The sequence below is a fragment of the Cibotium barometz genome, chromosome 36 (genome assembly GCF_041138505.1).
Source record: "Cibotium barometz isolate CiBa-2024 chromosome 36, ASM4113850v1, whole genome shotgun sequence".
Taxonomy (NCBI): domain Eukaryota; kingdom Viridiplantae; phylum Streptophyta; class Polypodiopsida; order Cyatheales; family Cibotiaceae; genus Cibotium; species Cibotium barometz.
The window spans coordinates 1,224,369-1,246,554 of NC_141081.1; the positions used below are offsets into that span (position 1 = coordinate 1,224,369).

General features: G+C 40.5%; 1 protein-coding gene across 1 annotated transcript; it reads left to right on the forward strand.

Moving 5' to 3' along the window:
• Window positions 1–17,622: 17,622 nt before the first annotated feature.
• On the forward strand, window positions 17,623–20,855 carry LOC147617384 (serine hydroxymethyltransferase 4-like). Its single transcript, XM_086775639.1, has 4 exons — window positions 17,623–18,423; window positions 19,650–20,037; window positions 20,190–20,291; window positions 20,418–20,855. The coding sequence occupies exons 1-4, from the start codon at window positions 17,740–17,742 to the stop codon at window positions 20,660–20,662; spliced, it is 1,419 nt and encodes a 472-aa protein (XP_086631765.1). The 5' UTR covers window positions 17,623–17,739; the 3' UTR covers window positions 20,663–20,855.
• The last annotated feature ends 1,331 nt before the right edge of the window (window positions 20,856–22,186 follow it).

The following is a 22,186-nucleotide window of genomic DNA, read 5'->3' on the forward strand; positions in this document are numbered from 1 at the left end:
TTGAAATCCAAGAAAAACATTTAGAAAATATGCTTATTCATAGGAATTTGGGACTTAATATAGATTGGCCCTTCTATAAAAATTAGCAAGAATAACCCCATTGCTAATGCTCTAAGTCGCAAAGGTGCCATCTAGACTTTGCAGGAGTCCACTATGCTCAAAATACAAGGAAAACATTAGAAAGTATGAAGGCACAATATGAGGATTCATTGGAATTCAAGACTCAATGTAGATTGACCCTTCAATCGGAATTGGGTCACTATACCATCCAAGATGGCTGGTTGTTTTACAAGAACTATCTATGCATACTACGAGAAAAGCAACAAGCACTCCTTCATAATGCCCATGACTCTCTTGTTGGATATCATTGCAGTATATCAACAATACATTAGAGAAGTTAAAGCATTCATTTTATTGGCTAAAAATGAGAAGGGATGTCTATCAATAGGTCTAATCATGTTAGATTTTCCAAAAGGTGAAGGTTCCTTACTACAGTGTTGCTAGTTCTAGAAGGATCTGACATGGATCTAAAGTTTATTTCACATGTCTAGAGAGCATTATTTGACAACTTTGGAACCAAGTTACAATTTCTAGCGCATTCCATCCTTAGACAGATGGCTAGACATATATATAATCAATTGTTGGCATTTAATGTTCTCAAGCTATATTGCCATGATCAGCTAAGCAGTCAAAGTGGGAGCAAAGGAGCATTATCTTTCTTTGGTATAAGTAATCCTGAACAATACTCAATCATCTAGTATTGGTCAGACTCCTTATGAGGCAGCATTTGGCTGTCATTTCGCATCACTTCTTACGAGGATGGTGTTGTCTTCCTTGGAGGCCAACAAGCCTACATACACATTTTTAGAAATCATTGAGTTGGTAAAGGAGCACCTCGCCAAAGCATAGGAATCATATACTAGGCAAGCCGACAAGCCTAGAAGAGATGTTAACTACAAAGTATGGGATTTAGTATATCTTTAGATCATGAAGTAGAGATTGTCCCAAGATCTTGTTTCGAAGCATTCGCCCTTTCCTGATCATCCAAAAGATAGTGATGTCTCCATGAAGCTAAAGCTACTAGATAGTTGGACTATGCATAATGTCTCCATGAAGCTAAAGCTACTAGATAGTTGGACTATGCATAATGTCTTCTGTGTTTCTTGGTTAAAGCCCTATGTTAGACCATCATTGTAGGTGGTCTTAGATGAGCAACAACCTCAAATGGTTCACGAAGGCTGAAGTCATGGAGCTTGAGTAGATTCTCCTGCACAGATGGAAGCATGGTTCTAATCCACAAACAAATACCGCAAATATTGTCACACTACTTGGAAGCCATGAACTTGCTGCCAAGCTAAGCAGGAGGGAATGTCACATGCACCATGCACTATGGTGCTATGTGACACAATGGCTTAGCATTTTATGTAACATCATACAGTATTAAAACCCCTTTTAGGATTATTTGTCGCATGCCATGGACCCATTGCAAGCCTAAGTTCGAGACACCACCATGAGTTATGTAGGTCACTCTCCCAAGCCTTAGAGAGTTTTCATGTGTTATTCCTCTTACCCACTTGGAGAATTCATCAAACATTTTTTGAGGCATTTGCACATGGGCTAGCTTGTGGGCTAGCCCATAAGGCACCCCATGATGGGGGTTTGCTTATACAAGATGTTAGACACCATAAAGCACCCCTAAACATCATGTTGGAGACACAATAGAAATTCAATCGGCTAGCATTAAATCAGCACACAATAGTAGTCTACCAACATCATGTAGTTGGCCAGAATCAGGTCAATTGTGCATTCATTTAATATGACATTTAATGGTGATTTTTCACTAGTCGCGTGAGCTAGAAAGTAGTTTGTCAACATCATATATGCACTAACTAGCAACATCCCTCTCATATATAAGGCACCTCTTTGCATAAATATCACATTCACAAGAATTCAACAAAGTAGTTCAAGAGAACATGTGCACTTGAGATCCCCTAGTTGAGATCCCCTAGGGTTCTCCCACAGGATTCTTGCAGCATACAATTAGCCTTAAGCACTCCGTGGTTCAGTCCAAGGTAGCATGGAAGATCCTCTCATCTTTAGCCAACATATGTGCATATCCTCAATAGTTCTTGGAGCATACAATCAGCCTTAAGCCCTCTGTGCTTTAGTCCAAGGCAGCATAGAAGATCCTCTCGTCTTCAGCCAGCATATGTGCATATCCTTAGCGGTTCTAGATTTGCATAATTGGCTTTATAGAGTCTTCTATAGTGCTATTGGTTCAGCCCGTGTTTGGTCTTTCTCATCCTTGAGTTGGGTAGTCCACGCTCATCATTCTCATCATTGTACAAAGTTCTCCAAAGTAATACATGAAAATGCTCCTTGTAGAGGGGGGTCCTTTAGTTAGTGGTATGATGATCAACCTATTGCATGCTATAGCCACAAGTAGCCAATGCCCTATGTGTTTTGGACACCCCTGCACTACCCACGCTATAGTCGGGTGGACTAGGAGACCATGTTGGAGTGGAAGCTAGCCCATCTGGTGGAGGAGTACGACCTCCCATCCCCGGCACCCTCGCGACGATTAACAATCACCGTAAACATCACCAACATGGTCTTCTGTGCATTCCAACTAGCAGCCACCTCTTATGCATCAATGTCATCCTCTCGATGTTTGAATCACTCCATGGTTCCCACACCTACCTCCACCTCCACTACTCTCTCATTGACCAAGCTCTTCATAGTTGCTATAGTCGACAAAAGTGTTCCCTCCTGTCACTTTAATGAAAAGTGCTCCCCCTCTCTCCCTCTCTTTGGCAACTAGAATCCCTCTCTCTTTGTGGCACCTCTACTCTCTCTCCTCTACACTCTCTTTGTGGCACCTCTACTCTCTCTCCTCTACACTTTGCACCCTTTTTCTTTTATGCACACCACCTTGGACCTCTCTATCTTTGGCCGCCCCTTCTTCCTTCTCTTCACCATATAACACCTCTTCCTTTCTCTCTTCAACTACCTCCACCTTCTCTCTCGATACATATAAATTCCCTCTCTTTATCCTCCACCTCCTTTATTTTCACCACTAATACCCACCACTGGAATTCCATCGCCATGCAAAACACCGTTCTCTCATTGATTTATTTTGAAGCTATAACATATCATCATCTCTCTCTCTCATCACCCCCCATATGCCTATTGTGTTGAAACCCAATCTCTCTCCCCTGCATCTCTATCATCGCCTCCTCTTCCTTTTTCTCTAAAATCCAACATCTCCTCCTTCTCTAGATCATTAATTTTCCATTGCCTTTTCCCCTTGATCTTTGTCATCCTCCTTTCTTTGTCACCTCCTCCTTTCTTTCTTTCTAATTGCTTCCTCCCCTCCTTCCCTCACTCCTCTCATCATTTTTTGTTCCACTTCTCTCTGATGACATATGAAGAATATCCTCATGGTCCAGCACGGTCCAGCGTACACATGAGCACCAACCTCTATGATTTCCACTTTAGAGTGGGCAAGTGTCACGTACACACATGTGGCCATGTCTAATCCCCACATCTAATCCCTCCTTAGGTAGCTAGGGCAATCTCCAATTTGGTAGCATCCAAGATGCCACATCAATAAGTCGTATGCTAGATGAAGAATTTTCTAGGACTACCCATAAATATTTTTGACTACTTTTGGAAGCCATGAACCTACCAACACCAAGCTAATCAAGAGGGAATGTCACATGCACCCTGCGCTATGGTGCTATGTGACAGATCGGCTCAGCATTATATGTAGCATCAGGCAGTGTTAATACCCTTTTAGGATTATTTATCGTATGTCATGGCCCCATTGTTGTGAGCCCCACTCCAGGACATGTCAGGCATGAGATTCATAGGTCAATCCTCCAAGATTTAGAGAGTTTACATGTGTCAACTCTCTTATCCAGTTGGAATTCATCATGTAGAAGTTAACCTAGCATTTGGCTAGACCCATATAAGCATATAGAGAGCATGTAAGAATCATCTAGGGCATGTGCCATCCCATAAGGCTTCCCACGTTAGGGGATGCCTTGTGCATAATGTTTAGACACCATACACCTATAAATAGTAATTAGCATATAAATAGTTAGCTAACATCAGATAAAGAGTTGGCAGCATCAATTAATAGTGGGTGGCATAACATGTTAAGTCAGCCATAATCCCATTAAATGCTATTTTCAACAAGTCATGGTGGGACTTATTAACCTGGCTGACAACAACAGGATAAATGGACTGAGCAGTAGCAAAAGTGCATATAAAAGCAGTCCATAGCCCATTGCATAAATCACTTCATAATTCATAATTGAGAAAAGCAATTCAAGAGAGCATGTGTGCTTGAGATCCCCTGGGTTCTTGGAGCATATAAATAGCCTTAAGAACTCGGTTCTTCAGTCCAAGGTGGCATAGAAGATCCTCTCATCTTGAGCTAGCATATGTGCATATCCTCATCAGTTCTGGATTTGCATAAGTGGCTTCATAGAGTCTTCTACAATGATAATGGCTCAGCATATAGTTAACCTTGCATTTGGTCTTACTCATCTTTGCATTAGGCAGTCCTCAGTCATCATTCATCATCATTGTACAAAGTTCTCCAAAGACAAACAAAGTAAATACTCGTGTATTTTGCAAGGGGGACCTTCACTAAAATTGGGACCCAATCTGGTATAGACTCTCATCTTACCCCTTTGTACTCCTCTTCTAAAGTAAAGTGGATTGCATAAACTCATATGTTTAAAGAATGCTTTTTTGTGTGTTACGATGGTCAACCTATTGCATGCCACACAGGAAGCCCTCCGTATCATCCCCAACATGTAGCTGTTCTGCACAATAGGGAGTCTCACACCTTGGCAGCTAACTGTGAGCTTTGGTGGCTAATTGGGTTAACCTTGGTGGCTAATTGAGTGAAGAACAATTGATCAGTGTTGGTGTTGGATTATCTACCCCACCAACATGATGGGCATGACATCATCATATGGGCATCGAGGTGTTCACATGTTACATACCTAGCACTAATTATAAGATTCCTCCCTCCAGATTTTGAGGTGTAAAGGTGTAAGAACCTCCCCTTCTGTTCTTGTAATTATTCCTCTCTCTGAAATAGAAGAAAGATCTTGTTTTACCATGTTTTGACCTAGAGAGAGAAAATGTCTAGAGAGAGATAATCCAAAATTGAGATATCTTTGGATATAAAAATCCTCCTAGTGTCTAAAATGGATTCCCCTGAAACAGAAGCTCAAAATGAACTTTCCAATGTGCATTAGGAATTAATTGAAAACGGTATAAGGGACCTTAGCCTAAGGGTCTACATTTTCAGAAATTTTTGGATTATGGTCTAATTAAGGTTCCAATGGGCCAACTCGATTAATCCAAGTGTTGGGATGAGATAAATCTAAAGGAATAAAAGAAAATACCCAAAAATGAGTAAATGCTCACATAAGATGAAGAGTTGACTGAGTACAAGGTTTATTAGTTAAAAATGAGATATTACTTAAAAAAATGAGATATTTTAGAATGAAGAGTTGACTGAGTACAAGGTTTATTAGTTAAAAATTATGAGATATTACTTAAAAAATGAGATATTTTAGAATAATGATGCATTTTTGACACCTTGGTAAGGAAAGTGGGACTCTTGAGGTAGGTGCCTCTTTCACATGTGTGGAAGGGTTTTTAATTTAAAAACAATTGTCATATTTTTATCTCTCCTCGATTAAACCAAATCAAAAAGGGAGCCAAACTGGTCCAAATCTTGTCCAAATTGAGTCAAACTTAACTTGAAAAATTCTAGAACCTAGTTGGACTTGGTTAGTATCCTCCCTCACCTATAAATAGACCCTCACTTATTTGTAATTTTGGAGCTATACCATGCCAGTATTATATTAAAATAATCATATTTTCTATTATCCCTTAAATTTTTCTCTCTTGGGAGCTTGGGGCTCTCTCTCTCTCTCTCTCTACAACAACTCTTGGAGTTTCTCTTCTCCTCTTGGTGTTTCTCTTCTCCTCTTGGTGGACCAATTGATTGGTGGGGAGCTTCACTGCAATTAGAGAATCAAGCCAAACTTGGAGGTAAAATTAATTTTTGTGGTTTTTTTCAATTTTCTCAATAACTTTCTTCTTCTCAACCCCTCTCAAGCTTGAGAAGCTTTCAAAATGATTGTTTTAATTCAAATCAAGCTTTCCCTAAGTTTCTTAATGTTTAATTAGCATTAAGTTAACCTTTATGCTTAAATTATAATGCTTTCTTTAAGTAAATCTCTCTCTAAAAGAATAACCATCTTTATGGCTAAATCCCTTGAAAAAGGATGCTTCTTAATGATAGTCTCTTAATTCAAAGCTAAACTCTAGACTTGATAAGCTGGAGATTAAGAAAATGATATTTTCATGATTTTGTACTATTAAAATAATGGTAAATTCTTTTAGATTGTTTATGAGTAGTTGAAAACTACTCTAATTCATTCTAAATGAGAAATGGATTATCCTAACAATTTGGGAAAAGAGGAATGTTGAAATTAGCTTAATCTAGTGGGATAATCATAGTTATGTTTAATTTTATGGTTAAAATTATGATTTAAATTCATAGTTTGATTTTAAGCATAAAAGAGGAGCTACTATCATATTTTCATTATTAAAAGTCCTATCACTATCGAAAGTAGAAAACAGTACTAAAAGTGGATGTGATAAGATGTGATGTGAATCTGAATGAATGTAAATGAATGTGATGGGATGTAAATGAATGTGATGTGATTAGATGAGATGTGAATGTGATGTGATAAGATGTGAATGCAATGTGATGTAAATAAATGTGGATGTGAATGTGAGGAGATGTGATGAGATGTGAATGAGATGTGATATGTGAAAGGATGTGATGTGATGAAAATGGATGAGAATGAGATGTGATGTGAAAGATGTGCATGTGAATGAATGAATGGATGTGGATGAATGTGATGAGCTGTGAATGGATGTGGTGTGGTATGGATAGATGTGGATGTGATGTAATGTGGATGGAATGAATGTGATGTGATGTGGATGGATGTGAAGGAGATGTGATAAAAAATGGGTGTGATGGATGTGAATGGATGTGATGTGATGTGGATCTGGTTAGATATGAATCGATGAGATATGATGTGGATAGATGAGATGTGATGTGATGTGGACTTGGGTAGATGTGAATGGATGTGAAGTGATGTAAATAGATATGAATCGATGAGATATGATGTGGATAGATGAGATGTGATGTGATGTGGACTTGGGTAGATGTGAATGGATGTGAAGTGATGTAAATAGATATGATAAGATGAGGATGGATGTGAATGAATGTGGGATGTAAATGGGTGTGATGGATGTGAATGGATGTGATGTGATGTGGATCTGGTTAGATATGAATCGATGAGATATGATGTGGATAGATGAGATGTGATGTGATGTGGACTTGGGTAGATGTGAATGGATGTGAAGTGATGTAAATAGATGTGAACGTGGTGTGATGATATGTGGATGTGATGTGGATCTGAATGTAGATGGATGTGATGTGATATGAATGGATGAGATGTGATGTGGATATGTTGTGACGTGATGTGATGAGGATAGATGTGGATAGATGTGATGAGATGTAATATGATGTGATTGGATGAGAATGGATGAAAGACGACGGGAATACATATAACTAGATGTGGAATAAGCAATGTGAATTGATGTAGAAGAATGTGGAATAACGAGAAATGATGTGGAATAGATGAAAGACGACAGGAATACATATAACTAGATGTGGAATAAGCAATGTGAATTGATGTAGAAGAATGTGGAATAACAAGAAATGTTGTGGAACAATGTGGAAAGATGAGAGTTCATTAGAAACTGTATTTATAAAACCTGTTTTTAAATGATTATTTTATGTCAAGAATGCTGGGGAAGCATTTTGACCATCTTGTGAATGAGGTCGTGGAGACCTAAGTGATAAAGTTGCAACAGCGTACGGAGAGTCAATGGAGGATGTCTCGCGTAGCAAGGTCGGCCAAGGTCTTGACCAACCTCGGTTCTATTTAAATGGTGAGCTTCCCCAGTATGGTGGATGAGGGACCAAGGAAGTAGCCTATGAGTGAAGCACTAGGTGACCTGCAAAGGAGCCTAGAGGGTGCTGATGACCATACGGTGCTCGGGCTCTAGGTCGCCAAAGATACCCACATATGCATCAAGGAAGAAAATGGAATAAGGAGTTAGAGTTGTTTTCTAAACTCGGGTATGGATCTGGTTGATTGGCCTTACTGGTCCTTAACGGATGAGTCCATGACTCTTTTATATAGATCTATTGGTTGATCTTGCTGATCTTCAACGGAGAGTCCATCTGGATTTTTCTTATGTGATTATATTTTCGAGTATTATAAGCTAGGAACTATTGAAAAGGCCCCTGAGTGAACAGGTGGTGAGCATTCTGGTTGCCAATGATTATATTTTCGAGTATTATAAGCTAGGAACGATTGAAAAGGCCCCTGAGTGAACAGGTGGTGAGCATTCTGGTTGTTGCCAATGATGCCATAGGTACACCAATGAAGGAATGATTGGAAATTAGAATTCCCATCCTTACATGCTGCTACATCATTTCCAGACACATAATGAACCACATGTTGCATAACAAACTGTTAGAAATATAAGCCCAACTTGTCCCTTAGCCATCAAAGAAATGTGCATAGGATGAAGTGTTATCCTAAGGTCAAATTAGAGTATGTAGCATCACTCCACATGTCCATCCACATGTCAAGAGGCATCCCTACATCAAAGGGGTCATGAAGCATATTTAAGAGAAGCATCTAGCTCATCTACATCATCAGTGATGTCATCCAGGACTGGATCCAAAGGCTATATAAAGCCCATGTAGCACTCACACTTTGAATGAAGCTATGAAGTTATTTCTCATATTATTAATGGCTCAAATCTCTTCCCACCTTGATTTCTTTCATGGTATCAGAGCTAGGTTATGTTCCTAAGGCCCTCATTAGATTAATTTACTAGTTACTTAGCATATTAATCAAGTTATTAATCACCCACCATTAGTGGAGCCAAAATAGGCTTTTCCAAAACAATACCCACTTGGATTGGAGGATCTCCATCGCCTTCTACAGAGCATATCTCGACGTGTTTTCTTCACAAAATCTCTCCCTCTCTACTCTAGGCGCAGGTCGCCACCATCGCCTTAATTGTGAGAATCCACTGCTCCACGACCCGGCATTACATTTTTCCCCAAATTGTATCGCCTCTCAGAGGCAGTTGTTGCTGTAGTGGCTTGTTATCCCTCCACAAAGGAATCCATTCAATTCCTCTGAGCTATACATGCACCCCAATATGCTCTATCATCTCCTAAAAGGGCTTGCCAAATGGTACACCCAATCTCTAATGGCAAGTTGATTTGTAGAGGGGGGTTCTACTAAAATTTTTCTACATAAATCATTTTAATGCTTGGTGTGGTGTGGTAATGATCTTGCCTCATCCTTTTTTAATGATCATAATAATGTTATCTCATGCACAAAAGGTCTTTGATTAAGCATTATCACATCTCTATCCACATAGATAATAGGTGTGAAGCTTGAAAGCCACCTCTTGTAAAGAGATTGTAGACACTGCCCCGAGTATATCTCCTCAATGGGGTAAGACCTCCCTTTCTATGGCATCCACATTAGTCATGGCTTCTAATTCTAAGAGTCCTGATAAGTTCAATGGTATAGGGTTTCACACCTGGCAAACAAAGGTGAAGGGCAATTTAATTAGAAAGAACTTATGGAGCTTAGTTAAATCACAAGTAGAAGGAGAGGAAGAAGGAGTTGTCACTAGAGCTACCACTGTTGCTTTGCAAGAAAAGGATGAACAAGCTTTAGGGATAATAATCACAGAATTAGATGATAATTTTATACATTATATAGATGATGCTAACACTGCGGCTCAAGCTTGGGAAACTTTTTGGTGGTAAAGCAAAGCATTCTAAGAGTAGTCTTAAAATGCACTCTATGGGCTCACAATAGAAGAAAATGAAGGATTGGCTTCACTCATCAATAGGTTAAAGAGTCTTATGACTCAACTTGTGTATGTCCAATCCCCTATACCCAATGAAGATGATATTGCCATCTTATTGAAGATTGCCTCCAAAATTTGATCAACTGGTCACCGTGCTTAAAGAGAAGGATGCTATTCCTTCTTTGGAACACAACAAGAAGAAATGTGCAACATCCATCACAACGATGCAACCTCAAGGACAAGAAGAAAGAGAAGGTCAACACTGTTGAATAAAATCACTATGAAAGATGAAGAGGATGATGATGATGAAGGGGCAAAAGTGCCAAAAAATGATGCAACAAAGGGAAAGGGAAAAGGAAAGTCACTACAGGAAGAGGATGACTCTGATTCCTCTCCATCACAGAATATGATGAAAGCAATTCTAATGATAGCACTCACAAGATCGAGGCAACCCCAAAAGTTGAAGAAGTTAGTCTCATGCAGCAACACAATCAAGGCACTCTTTTACTTGTAGTTCATTGGTGTTATTGTTACAATGTTTGGATACTAACATAGATTGAGTTATGGATTCATATAAGCTTGATAAGAGAGGTGAAGTGCCAAATGCACCATTGCAACCAATTAATCCACCTAGCTTGGGTGACCTGACTCCAATCCAAATGAATTTGCCAAATATGATTTTATTCATTGGTAATGATAATGTAAAGTATTTGTGTGGTGCATGCACTTACAAAATGTACACTTTATAGGAGGGTCTCACGAGTAGTCCTCGGTGCTCCGAGCGAACATCAAAGTGCTATTTTCTCTACATTTATAGAAGCCTCGGCGCGTTAACACGTCTAATAATCAATTGTGACCACATGTGAAAAGATTATAAAGGTGTGTCTTTTATATCCTGTAATGATAATTGATGTATAACTCTCCTCAACATGGTGTGGCAAGACATAATTCTACAAAGATGATGGCATGTGTTGGGGATCATTTGAAGATAGGCCGTGCACTTCTAAACCAACACTGTCCACCGAAGCTAGAACATGTCTTTGATATGTTGCAGAAGACCAATGTGGGAGACATGACCTTTACTATTAAAGGTGTCAATATAAGCATAACATGTGATTGTATTGTAGTGAGGTTGCCCACAAGAGGTTTTGTTTATGGCTACCCCGATGACATTATCCCACCATAAAATCCTTGCACATGTGAGTGATGAGATGATCTCCCTTCATTAAGACCTTATGTGTTGTTGTGCATATGTTGCATGTATGTCATGTGTACATTTTTTGTGTATGTCATTCTAATGCCACGTAAATGAGGAGCATGCATTGCTTCAGATTTGTGAGACCATCTTAGACGACGATGGATCTATTATTATCATCGGTACTATGTATCAAGTGGCAACCATTATAGCTCACACCGAGCGCTCTGGCTTCTCCTTAGACACCCTGGTGATGAATGTGCGATGTACAATGCAGATTGGAAGGGCCTTTAGACAAGAGGTAAGAAACACTAACCATAGAGGTTGCCATTTAGCATCACTTTTTGCTACAAAAAATCATCTCATACTCTTGTGCAGATACATTTCCTCGTCGTCCCTGCTACCTTTCACAAGCATAGTTGAACAAAACCATACATAACCTTTCTAACCTGATTGATCCTTCCAACATGATGCACTAGGTTAGACACCCAGATGGGACAGCATGGTGAGGTATGGAGTTAACATTTTTGTCCTCCAAAATAAGGGCCTTCAATTTTTGGGTGGAATTAAGAGAGATGTTTTCTTTGCACAAGCAGATCTCGGCATGGATATGACTTTTGGGATAATTTGTTGAGGCGTCATGTAAATCAAGGACAAGTGTTAGTAGAGCTTTATGCTGGATGTGGAGATTATGCTATGGTAGCACAAAAATTAGGCATGAACATTGTTTGTATTGATTCCGAAGAGGATGTAGTGGAGGGTGTCGATGAAGATTTCATTATAGTGTAGTAAACATATTTATTTGTGAATATTCAAGTGACTAGGCTTAGCAATTATTTATGATTGTGTCATGATCTTATTTTTCATATTAAGAAAGAGAGAAAGAAGGCGAGAGCAATGCATGTTGGAGTTTTGCAACAATACATCATTCCCCTTTACAAAAATGTTTATGTACAACATGTCGTACAAACCAATAACGAATCAACATTTTCTGTATTGGGTGGATGAATAAGATAGTAAAGCGTTTGTAGACTTGAGGATCTGTATGCAAAACATGAGTTAAGTATGCTGTGTTGAGAAATGAGAAGGAAATATAGAGAGAGTGAGCAATGAGAAGGATAGAAAGAGTGAGTGAGAGAGAAAGAGACAGAGGGCGCGAGAGCAAAGAGAAGTGAAGAGAGAAAGGGAGGATAAAGAGAGTGAGCAAAGGGACTGAAAGATTGAGAGAGAAGGGTAGAGAAAGAGATGGAGGGAGGATAGAGAGAGTGAGCAAAAAAAGGACTGAAAGAGTGTGTGTGTGTGTGTGTGTGTGTGTGAGAGAGAGAGAGAGAGAGGGGGGGGGGAGAGAGGATAGAGAAAGAGGGTGCAGGATAGAGAGAGAGAGAGAGAGAGAGTAAAGAGAAGGATAGAGTGAGCAAAGAGATGAAGAGAGAGAGAGAGAGAGAGAGAGAGAGAGAGAGAGAGAGAGAGAGAGAGAGAGAGAGGAGGAGGAGGATATAGAGAGCAAGAGAGAGAGAGAGAGAGAGAGAGAGAGGAGGATATAGAGAGGAGCAAAGAGATGAAGAGAGCAAGAGAGAGAGAGAGAGAGAGAGAGAGAGAGAGAGAGAGAGAGAGGAGGATATAGAGAGCAAGAGAGGGAAGGAGGTAACTAAAGGATAGAGAGGGGAGAGAGAGAGAGCTACAAAAGAGAGAAGGATAGAGATAGCTAGCAAAGATAAGGAGAGAGAGAGAGAGAGAGAGAGAGAGAGAGAGAGAGAGAGAGAAGGATATAGAGAGTGAGAGAGGAAAGGGGCATAAGATGTAAGAGGAGGATAGAGAGGGAGAGGAGGATATAGAGAGCGAGAGAGGGAAGGAGGATAGGAGGTAAGAGAAGGATAGAGAGGGAGGGTGGGAGAGTGAAAGGGAGGGAGAGAAATGGATGGTGGTAATAGAAGAGAGAGAGTGTGTTAGCAAGGATAGAGAGAGTGAGAGAGGGAGGGTGGGAGACTGAAAGGGAGGGAAGAGAGAGAGGGGGAGGGAAGAGGGTGGGAGAAGGAGAGAGAGGGTGGTGTGAGCTGGGCGGTGGTGGAAATAGTTAGAGAGAGATTGTTCAAGTAGAGTGAGAGGGCAGCCAAGTAAAGCTCCCTCCACCAAGCTCCCTTGGTGACCATCCCCATTCCACGAAAAGTGAGGAATCAGAGGAGGAGGAGATAGATCGCAAGGCACACTCAAAGAGAAAGAAGACAAGGAAGACAGCCAAGGAAGCCATGGCTATTTGACTAGTGAAGGTGCGAAGGCCACCCCAACCGTCAGGGTAGGTGCTTGGTGTGCAAGGTATCAGAATCAAGGACATGGAACTGAGGAATGTGGCTTGAATAAAATCTGACTCCCATTGTGGCCGCTGTCTAGCCCGTCCAGTCGATGGCTCCGCTGGACCCATACCGCGAGGGCCCCAATTCTGCCCACATGGGAACTTTCCTCCTAAGGACATGGCCTGTGCTCAAAGGCCTGCATTCACATGCTTGTATTGCCATGCACAAGGCCACCGGAAGTCAAAGTGTGAGATCTAGAGAAAGCATAGGACAAAAGTGGAGGGAGCCCATGCTTCAGCGTCCGGTCCACCGGCAGTGAATGTAGTAGAGATCCAAGCCCTAGATGAGCAGGCAGTTGTCCAACCGACCATAAAGGCAACTGAATCATTAGCCATGGCAGTGACAAGATCTATGCGACCCGAGACTCCTCTAAACCCCCCCATCTCTTCTCCTCTATTGCTAAACAAGCCTTAAAATCACTGCTAACTTGAAACAAATAATGTAAACGTACTTGGGATTGCCAAGAAAGAAAGAAAGAAAAGCAATGACTTGCAGCAATCCCCACCCCATTTACTAACTTCATCATTTACTAGCCTTCCCCATTTCTTCTAGAGGAACAATGACCATTGAACACTCATGTAGCATCATAATAAGCATCAACATCTCCCCACAAACAAAATCTTCTCCTCAATCATGAGGACGCAATCGACATCACAAAGGAGAGAATATTAACCCATTTTAGGGTTAATAGAAGTTGCCACTATAACTCTACATCAAATAACAAAGATGGAGACGCCAGGAGCATGTATGCTTAATCTATAAAGCAATGGTGCTCAAATCTAAAACTTGGACGGGCACATAAAAATGATCCGACATAATATTTATGGTGATTCTCGCTCTAAAAGCATGTGGCAACAAGTTAGAATGGATTCCCTGTGAGATGTACTTCGTGCATGTATTATGAGATTAGGCATTGTATAAGTAACTCATAAGTAATAGGCCACTTATGAGCCTTGGGTGCTTGGTTGGCCATAATTTAAGAGTGTGTGAACACTTATGGCCTTGTATATAAGTCTTTTTCTCTCATAATGCAACATACTCTTCCATTGTGCAATTGAATCTTGCTCTTACTAATCCTCTCTCTAATCTTCTTCTCTAATACATGCTAGTGAGTGTATGTGAGTGGGTGGTGTGAGGTGAGAGGAGGAGGGACAAGGACCTGTAGTCCAATGCAACGATGTGACTACTCATGAGAGGAGACAATGACAAAAGCTGCTATCCAAGGAGCGGTGGAGCTCTTGAAGAGGTGTGCTTGATCTTGGCCATTGGAAAGATCCCCAATGACAGTTGTATCTTACTGAGGTAATCTATTGTGAATGTGTTTCTAGGAGAGGCCAAAGCGGGAAATAACACATGTTAAATTAAATTAATATTATGGGTGTTTCCATATTTAGGTATTAAATATTTTTAGTGAAGTGGTGTATGCTTGGGGCTCTAATTGTTTGATAGATTGGTTTATATGAGAGAGTGATACCTTGGGAACTAACATTGCTAGTAATTATTGAATATAGTTTGTGCATATTAATGCATTTATTAGGATTGATTGAATTTATCAAATTAATTTGAAGACTGACATTTACGTTTGTGAGATAGGTGAAGAAGGATGTGATTGAAGGTATACGTGCACGTAAAATACAGTTCAAGGTATTGCCACAATAAACAAATGTGCGACATGTGCACATTGGAGGATAATTATTTTACCTTAGTCTAGAGTAGATTTTAAATAATACCCTTTGTACATTCAAAGGCTAAATTCCAACTCTAAAATAAGTTGTAGTTATCTTTTATTTTTGGAAAAGATAACTAGAGTCATGCTTGAACTTATACAAGATAAGGCATTCCAAGGCTAAATTCAAAGTCTAAAATAAGTTGTAGTTATCTTTCCTTTTACATTCAAAGGCTAAATTCCAGTCTAAAATAAGTTGTAGTTATCTTTCCTTTTTGGAAAAGCACTAGAGCCGTGCTTGAACTTGTAAAAGATAAGGAATTGCAAGCGTGAATTCATTAAAAATAAGGCATTGTAAGGCACATAGTTATGCATGCAAAAATGAATCACATGCAAGTCATTCCTGTGTAAAAATGCTTATTAATGTGTTGGTTTAATGCTTATTAATGTGTTGGTTTAATGCTTGATACACATATCAATGGGGGGCGGGTGGGATTTGTACAAGGTCCTTCTAAGGAATGATAACCTTCTACGTGCAGAGTTCTAGAGAATACCACAAAATCAACCCTTGAAGAATGCACCTCCTAAATCACTCTTAAGCTTGACACTTCTATGAATCACACTAGCCTGATCACCCGTCATCATTGTGCTCTTCATTAAGACCCTCATTACCTCTAAAGTTAGGATATGTTGGCAGAGGAGGATCATTGATGATTATATAGCTTTGCAAAAAAAAAATATTTTTTTCCATGGACGTTTTTTGACTTATGTAGGTAGGACTAAGCATTTAGTTCACTTTTCTCTCAAAACTCTATATAGTGTAGGGTTCATGAATACTTGCATCTACTTTAGTGTGGGCCTACCCCACCCCACACCTAACATCTCTCTCTCTCTCTCTCTCTCTCTCTCTCTCTCTCTCTCTCTCTCTCTCTCTCTCTCTCTCTCTCTCTCTCTCTCTCTCACACACACACACACACACTCACACTCACACACAAGAAAAAAATTGAGATTCCAAATTTTCTTCAAGGTAATCATATGCTTGTCTTATTCTATTTCATCAAATATTGGTGCATATGTACCATGGTTAATCCCTATTATGTTAAATAGCTTCAGTGTATGCTAGCATTCATTCAAGAGGGACAAACTACATGATGTTTGTGAGTTTAACATGCTGAGAGATATACTAAATTAAATTAAATGATAAGCACACAAAAATTTGAAGAAGGTACACATAAGTATGACGTACACTTATGGGGAAAAAATGATAATATTTTTTATACTCATTTTCTTGAAAAAAGAGTGAGACATGCGAATATAGTTCACCTTGTGTGAGTAAGCTAGATGGCAAGGTACTTGAAGTAATTTTCTCAAATGATAATCCCCATATGTATGTGAAATTAAATGATATGTTGATAAGCAGTGTGAATGGCTTGTGTAGGGTATATAAGAAAGACATCGACACTTGTTTCACAAATTTTTTTTGATAACATATAAGAAGAAACAGATTCTTATAATGTAAGCATGTTGGACATTGAAATTGACTCCTATAATGTAAGCATGTTGTTGTACATTGTGTTCATATATTTTGAAGTCGTGCAGCACTCACAACTTATTAATCCTTGTAAAGTTTAAAGAATTCAAGGGAAAAATGCACATAGATGTGTGGAGTGGTGGAGATCTAGTGGGGTGCACAATAAAGTGAATGAGTCAAGTGTGGTTCAAAAAGGGGAAAACTTTCACTCTACTAACACATCTTGTCTAGATACCTAAAGTCACAAGTGTCCATTTCTATGTTGTGTTTCAACTTCTTACCACTCCCCCACAAAGGAGAAATGGACATCGAAATTTCCTTTCAAATCTCACTACTACCAATAAGTAAATGTTGTAATGGCGTTCACATTTATAACCATCAAAGCAACATTCATTATACAAAAAGTTGGCTTATTTGTTTTTTTGCTAGCACCAAAGCAACATTGAGGGTGTATGGTACTTAGCCCAAATTTGATGAAGGGGGCAAGATGGGTAAACAATGAATGGGGACTTATGGATGTACATTCTCTTCGATTTATTGGATGATACATCTACTGCAAGCAGCCAAGCATGGGATGATACATCTCTTGGATTCATTGGATGATGCGTCTACTGCAAGAAACCAAGCATTCTTGTTCGTCCATTTTGTTGCTCGCCTTCTGAAGAGTCCATTGCATTGTACTTCAGAGATGTGTGCCAAGGCCCACCATCACCAAACCATAAGCGCAACAAAAGTTCCAACTACCATCCACCACCACAACTGAGGTAAGTGGAGAGTCTCTCTCCTTGAACCTACTTACTTTGGTGGAGAGTCTCTCTCCTTGAACCTACTTACTTTGGTGGAGAGTCTCTCCCCTTGAACCTACTTACCTTGGTGGCCTTCCTCTTTTAATATATACAAAGAACGTTTGCTAAAACTCTTCTGCTTTCATTTTACTGGTGGGTTTAGCGAAGGGTTAAGCCTTGTAGTGTGTGGAGCTATGGCGTCCTCCTGTGTGGCAGAATGGGGTAACACGTCTTTGAAGGTAGTGGACGAGGAGATCTTTGTTCTGATAGAGAAGGAGAAGGGCAGGCAGTGGAGGGGCATCGAGCTTATCGCCTCGGAGAATTTCACCTCGCAGGCGGTCATCGAAGCGCTAGGCACCGCCCTCACCAACAAGTATTCCGAAGGCCTGCCGGGGAACCGCTACTATGGCGGTAACGAGTTCATCGACCAGATCGAGAACATCTGCAGAGCCCGCGCCCTGCAAGCCTACCGCTTGGATGCAGAGAAATGGGGGGTCAATGTGCAGCCGTACTCTGGTAGTCCTGCCAATTTCGCCGCCTACACTGCTCTTCTCAATCCCCATGACCGCATCATGGGCCTGGACCTGCCCTCCGGTGGTCACCTCACCCATGGCTACTACACATCCGGTGGTAAGAAGATCTCTGCTACCTCTATCTACTTCGAGAGCTTGCCCTACAAGGTGGACCCCAAGACTGGCTACATTGACTATGAGAAGCTGGAAGAAAAGGCCCTGGACTTCCGCCCCCGCTTGATCATCTGCGGTGGCAGCGCTTACCCTCGCGACTGGGAATACGGCAAGCTTCGTGCCATTGCTGACAAGTGCGGTGCTTACCTTCTCTGTGACATGGCTCATATCAGTGGCCTCGTTGCAGCCGAGGTATGACTCTCTTACTCTCCCCTCCCCCCTAGATTGCATCCGTTGCTTCTCAGATCCGTTCTTCCTTCAACTTATGGTTTTGCATCAGCTTTCCTTCTCACCATACGCATCTGTCAAAACATGTGTGAATGTGTGGTGTGAGATAATGTATGAGTGCATGCTGCGAGGCAATGTATGTGTGTGATTCTTCAAGCAGATCTAGAACAATGTATGTATATGTCTATCTGTCAAAGCATGTGTGGAGCGATGCATGTCTGAGCGATAGCGTTGAATGCATGTATAAACATGCCATAGATTTGTCCACACGGATGACTGTTCAAGCAGAAGTGCTACATTATGTAATTGTTAGTGTCTCTTATCCTTCTGTTTCTTAAGATCTGTCTGAATGCAGGGCGATGTGAAACATTTGTACAATCGCTTTAATGCATATGTCTCAGCTATATGACTCTTTTGTATATATTCTCAAGCAGATGCACTAGGTTATTATTGGATTTGTCTAGATCTTAGCTAAGCTTCTCTCACTCACTCCAGATCTGTTATTTCTATGATATGGTCATGTAGATATGCTAGTTTGTGTGCCTTGCCAATACTAATATGGTAATGTTGTTTGTCTACAAGCGAACTGCCTTTGCTCATGGATTTGTTTGCTGTCAGATTCCTGAAGACTTCTGCTATGATTTTGGATGTGCCTTGTAGCTTGAATGCATTTGAAGCCTTGATGATGGTTGAATGTATTCTTTTATCCTTATTTCTTTTCTTTGATCGATATGTTGTTTGCGTACCAGTCAAGTTGTTGTGGCACCTATCAGCAGTTGGCCTCTGTTTATTGTTGTGTGTGGAATCAAAGGTAACCTAGGGCATGGGGACTGAACTTAGTTGTTGAAGCATCCTGCGCTTATATATCATTTTTTTCTTTTCAAGAAGTGTACTTTAAGTAGTTTGCTGGTTCAGCTTTCAGTTGAGGTGCATGAGCGAAGTTATGTTCAGCTCAACTGCTGATTTATTCAATGCTTTCTACCAAGCCTTTTTTATAGTTAGCTTGTTATGAATTCAAAGACTTGAATGCTGTTCATTGTAGGATTTTTTAATGCTTGCATTGTATAACCTTCTTCTCCTGGCAAGGCATGATGGTCATGGTGCCCTAGTATATATGGAAAATATGGAGGATAATTGGTGTATTTTTATATGGATTCAACTGTTTCTGATTGAAGATTGGTGTATTTCAGGAGGCCAACAACCCATTTGAGTTTTGTGATGTGGTGACTACTACCACCCACAAGAGTCTAAGAGGGCCAAGGGCTGGAATGATTTTTTACAGGAAGGGACCCAAGCCTGCAAAAAAAGGTCAGGAATCAAGCAATTATGACTATGAAGACAAGATCAACTTCTCTGTGTTTCCATCCCTCCAAGGTGGGCCACACAATCATCAGATTGCTGCCCTGGCGGTAGCTTTGAAGCAAGTACTCAGCCCCAGCTTCAAGGTGTATGCCAAGCAGATCAAAGCTAATGCTGTGGCACTCGGGAATGCGCTGATGAAGAAAGGATACAAGATTGTTACTGATGGGACTGAGAACCATTTGGTGTTGTGGGATCTTCGGCCTCTTGGCCTGACTGGTAAGCTGCAGCAGGGCATAATAGTAGGACATTTGCTAGCGTTCTGTGTAATATTACCCCAGATTGTCTCCATGGACTTTACTCTGCCCTCTTTTTATTTCTAGGTTTTAAATCTGCTCTAGTAATATGTTATCTTCATCCCATTGATGCAGGAAACAAGGTGGAAAAAGTTTGTGACCTTTGCAACATCACTTTGAACAAAAATGCTGTGTATGGAGATAGCAGTGCACTTGCACCTGGGGGAGTGCGTATTGGTAAGAACCATGTTTAGGGTCTGTTTTATCTGGTCTTGAAAAGCTGTACAAGTGCTAGTTTCTGGAATGTAGCCAGCAGCCTTTATTTATCTCGTCTTGAAAGCAGCTTCTTCCGATGCATTTCAGGAACTCCTGCCATGACATCTAGAGGGTTGAAGGAGGCTGATTTTGAGCAGATTGCGGAGTTCCTTTCCCAAGCTGTTAACATCACTTTGGCTATTCAGAAGCAGCATGGAAAGCTCCTGAAGGACTTCCAGAAGGGACTGACAAACAACAAGGAAATTGATGAGCTGCAGGCTGCAGTGGAGAAGTTTTCAACCTCTTTTGAGATGCCTGGTTTTGATACTGCTGCCTTGAAGTCTACTGAATAAGTGGCTCTCATAAAAGATCTCGCCACACTATTGTTTTGGATTTTTCAGCTTATTAGTCTATAGCCTTGTAAACCTAAGAGAGAAGATGCAGCATGCCTTCTCAAGCCGTTTTTTGGCCTATCTGTAATCCTTGTAGCTTCGCGAGGCTCAAGCATTTGTTATGGTAAAAGTAAAGCAAAATTCTTTTTTAGCTTGTGGGTTTTGTGATCTCCTTTAAAAAAATGTGTGGAATGATTAGGGATGGTTGGTTGAAAGCTTCTAAGCCTTTTTTCCATCAGGATCTGAATAAGTATTATAGTTGTCAAGACACCTGAAGATGGCTGCCCTGTAAATGTTATTAAATTGAAAATGATATTTGAATAAAATCAATTTTCCTTTAATTATTTGAACAACAGAGTGCTTCATTTTATGCCCACATTTAATCCAATTAAATAATTACACTAGAAATTTGAATTCGGAGTTTACTATTAACTTGATCATAGAGTTCACGGATGAGGTTAAGTTGTAAGGTTCAGGACCGATCCACAACCAAATGCAAGGTAAGGTGATGGGAAGCTTTGGGAAGCCTTGATGGCAACATGTAGCTTGTTGAGGTGGCATGGAAAGTGATAGGCGATATAAAAGTTTTTCATATCAGGCCTTCGTTGGTGTGCATCTTCAATATGAGGTAGTGGGTAGAAGCAGTCCACACCCTATGATAGTGGTAGAATGAGTGCCAGGACTCTATTGTATGATTGGCATGGGTAGATGGAGGTCTAGGACATCTTAGCATGACAGGGTATGATGCCTAGAGATTGGGTTATTGCTTGACGAATATGTCGGCTAGGGTGAGGTGTTGGCATAGAATTGGAGTGCACATAGGATATAGGTAGGGAAGCTTGTTGAGGTATCTCCAAGGTCAAGGGTTCTCCAGGTGATGGTTTATACCATGGGCCAAGCTTGTGTAAGTCATGGTTTCCCCGTCCACAGATGTGCTTAGAGGGTTTGGTGTTGGCGAGGTTAGTTGCACGTGCATGCATTTGTGTCGTGAGATGCGAGAAGGGAAAAAAAATTTATGATCCTAGTGAAATATGCAAGTATCATAAATATGTCCGTGTGTATCATGTGTGTATATACTTCTTGAATATCAAAAGTTTTCAAACTCAATAGCTTTTTTCGACTCTCTTTGCCACTTTGTTTGACATTTAATTGACATTTATTGGGGAGGTAAGATTATTACATTGTTGTGGGGACTGGGAACGGACTTACGCATGGTTGTGTCCATGTTGCAATGAAGCTGGTGGTGGTTGGTTTGATGGCTTGATGGATTTGGCATTATTGAGCACTTAGGATAAAGGCAAGGTAGGTTGAATGGGTAGTGTGGTTGAAGATGAGGTGATAGCGAGTTCTTGTTGATGGTAGGAAGGTCCAAGCAATGGGTGGGTTGAATGGGTGGTGGTTGAAGAAGATGAGGGCGATTGCAAGTTCCTGTTGATGCAAGGAAGGTCCAAATGGGTCGTACCATTGGCCAGGCTTTTGCGTTCA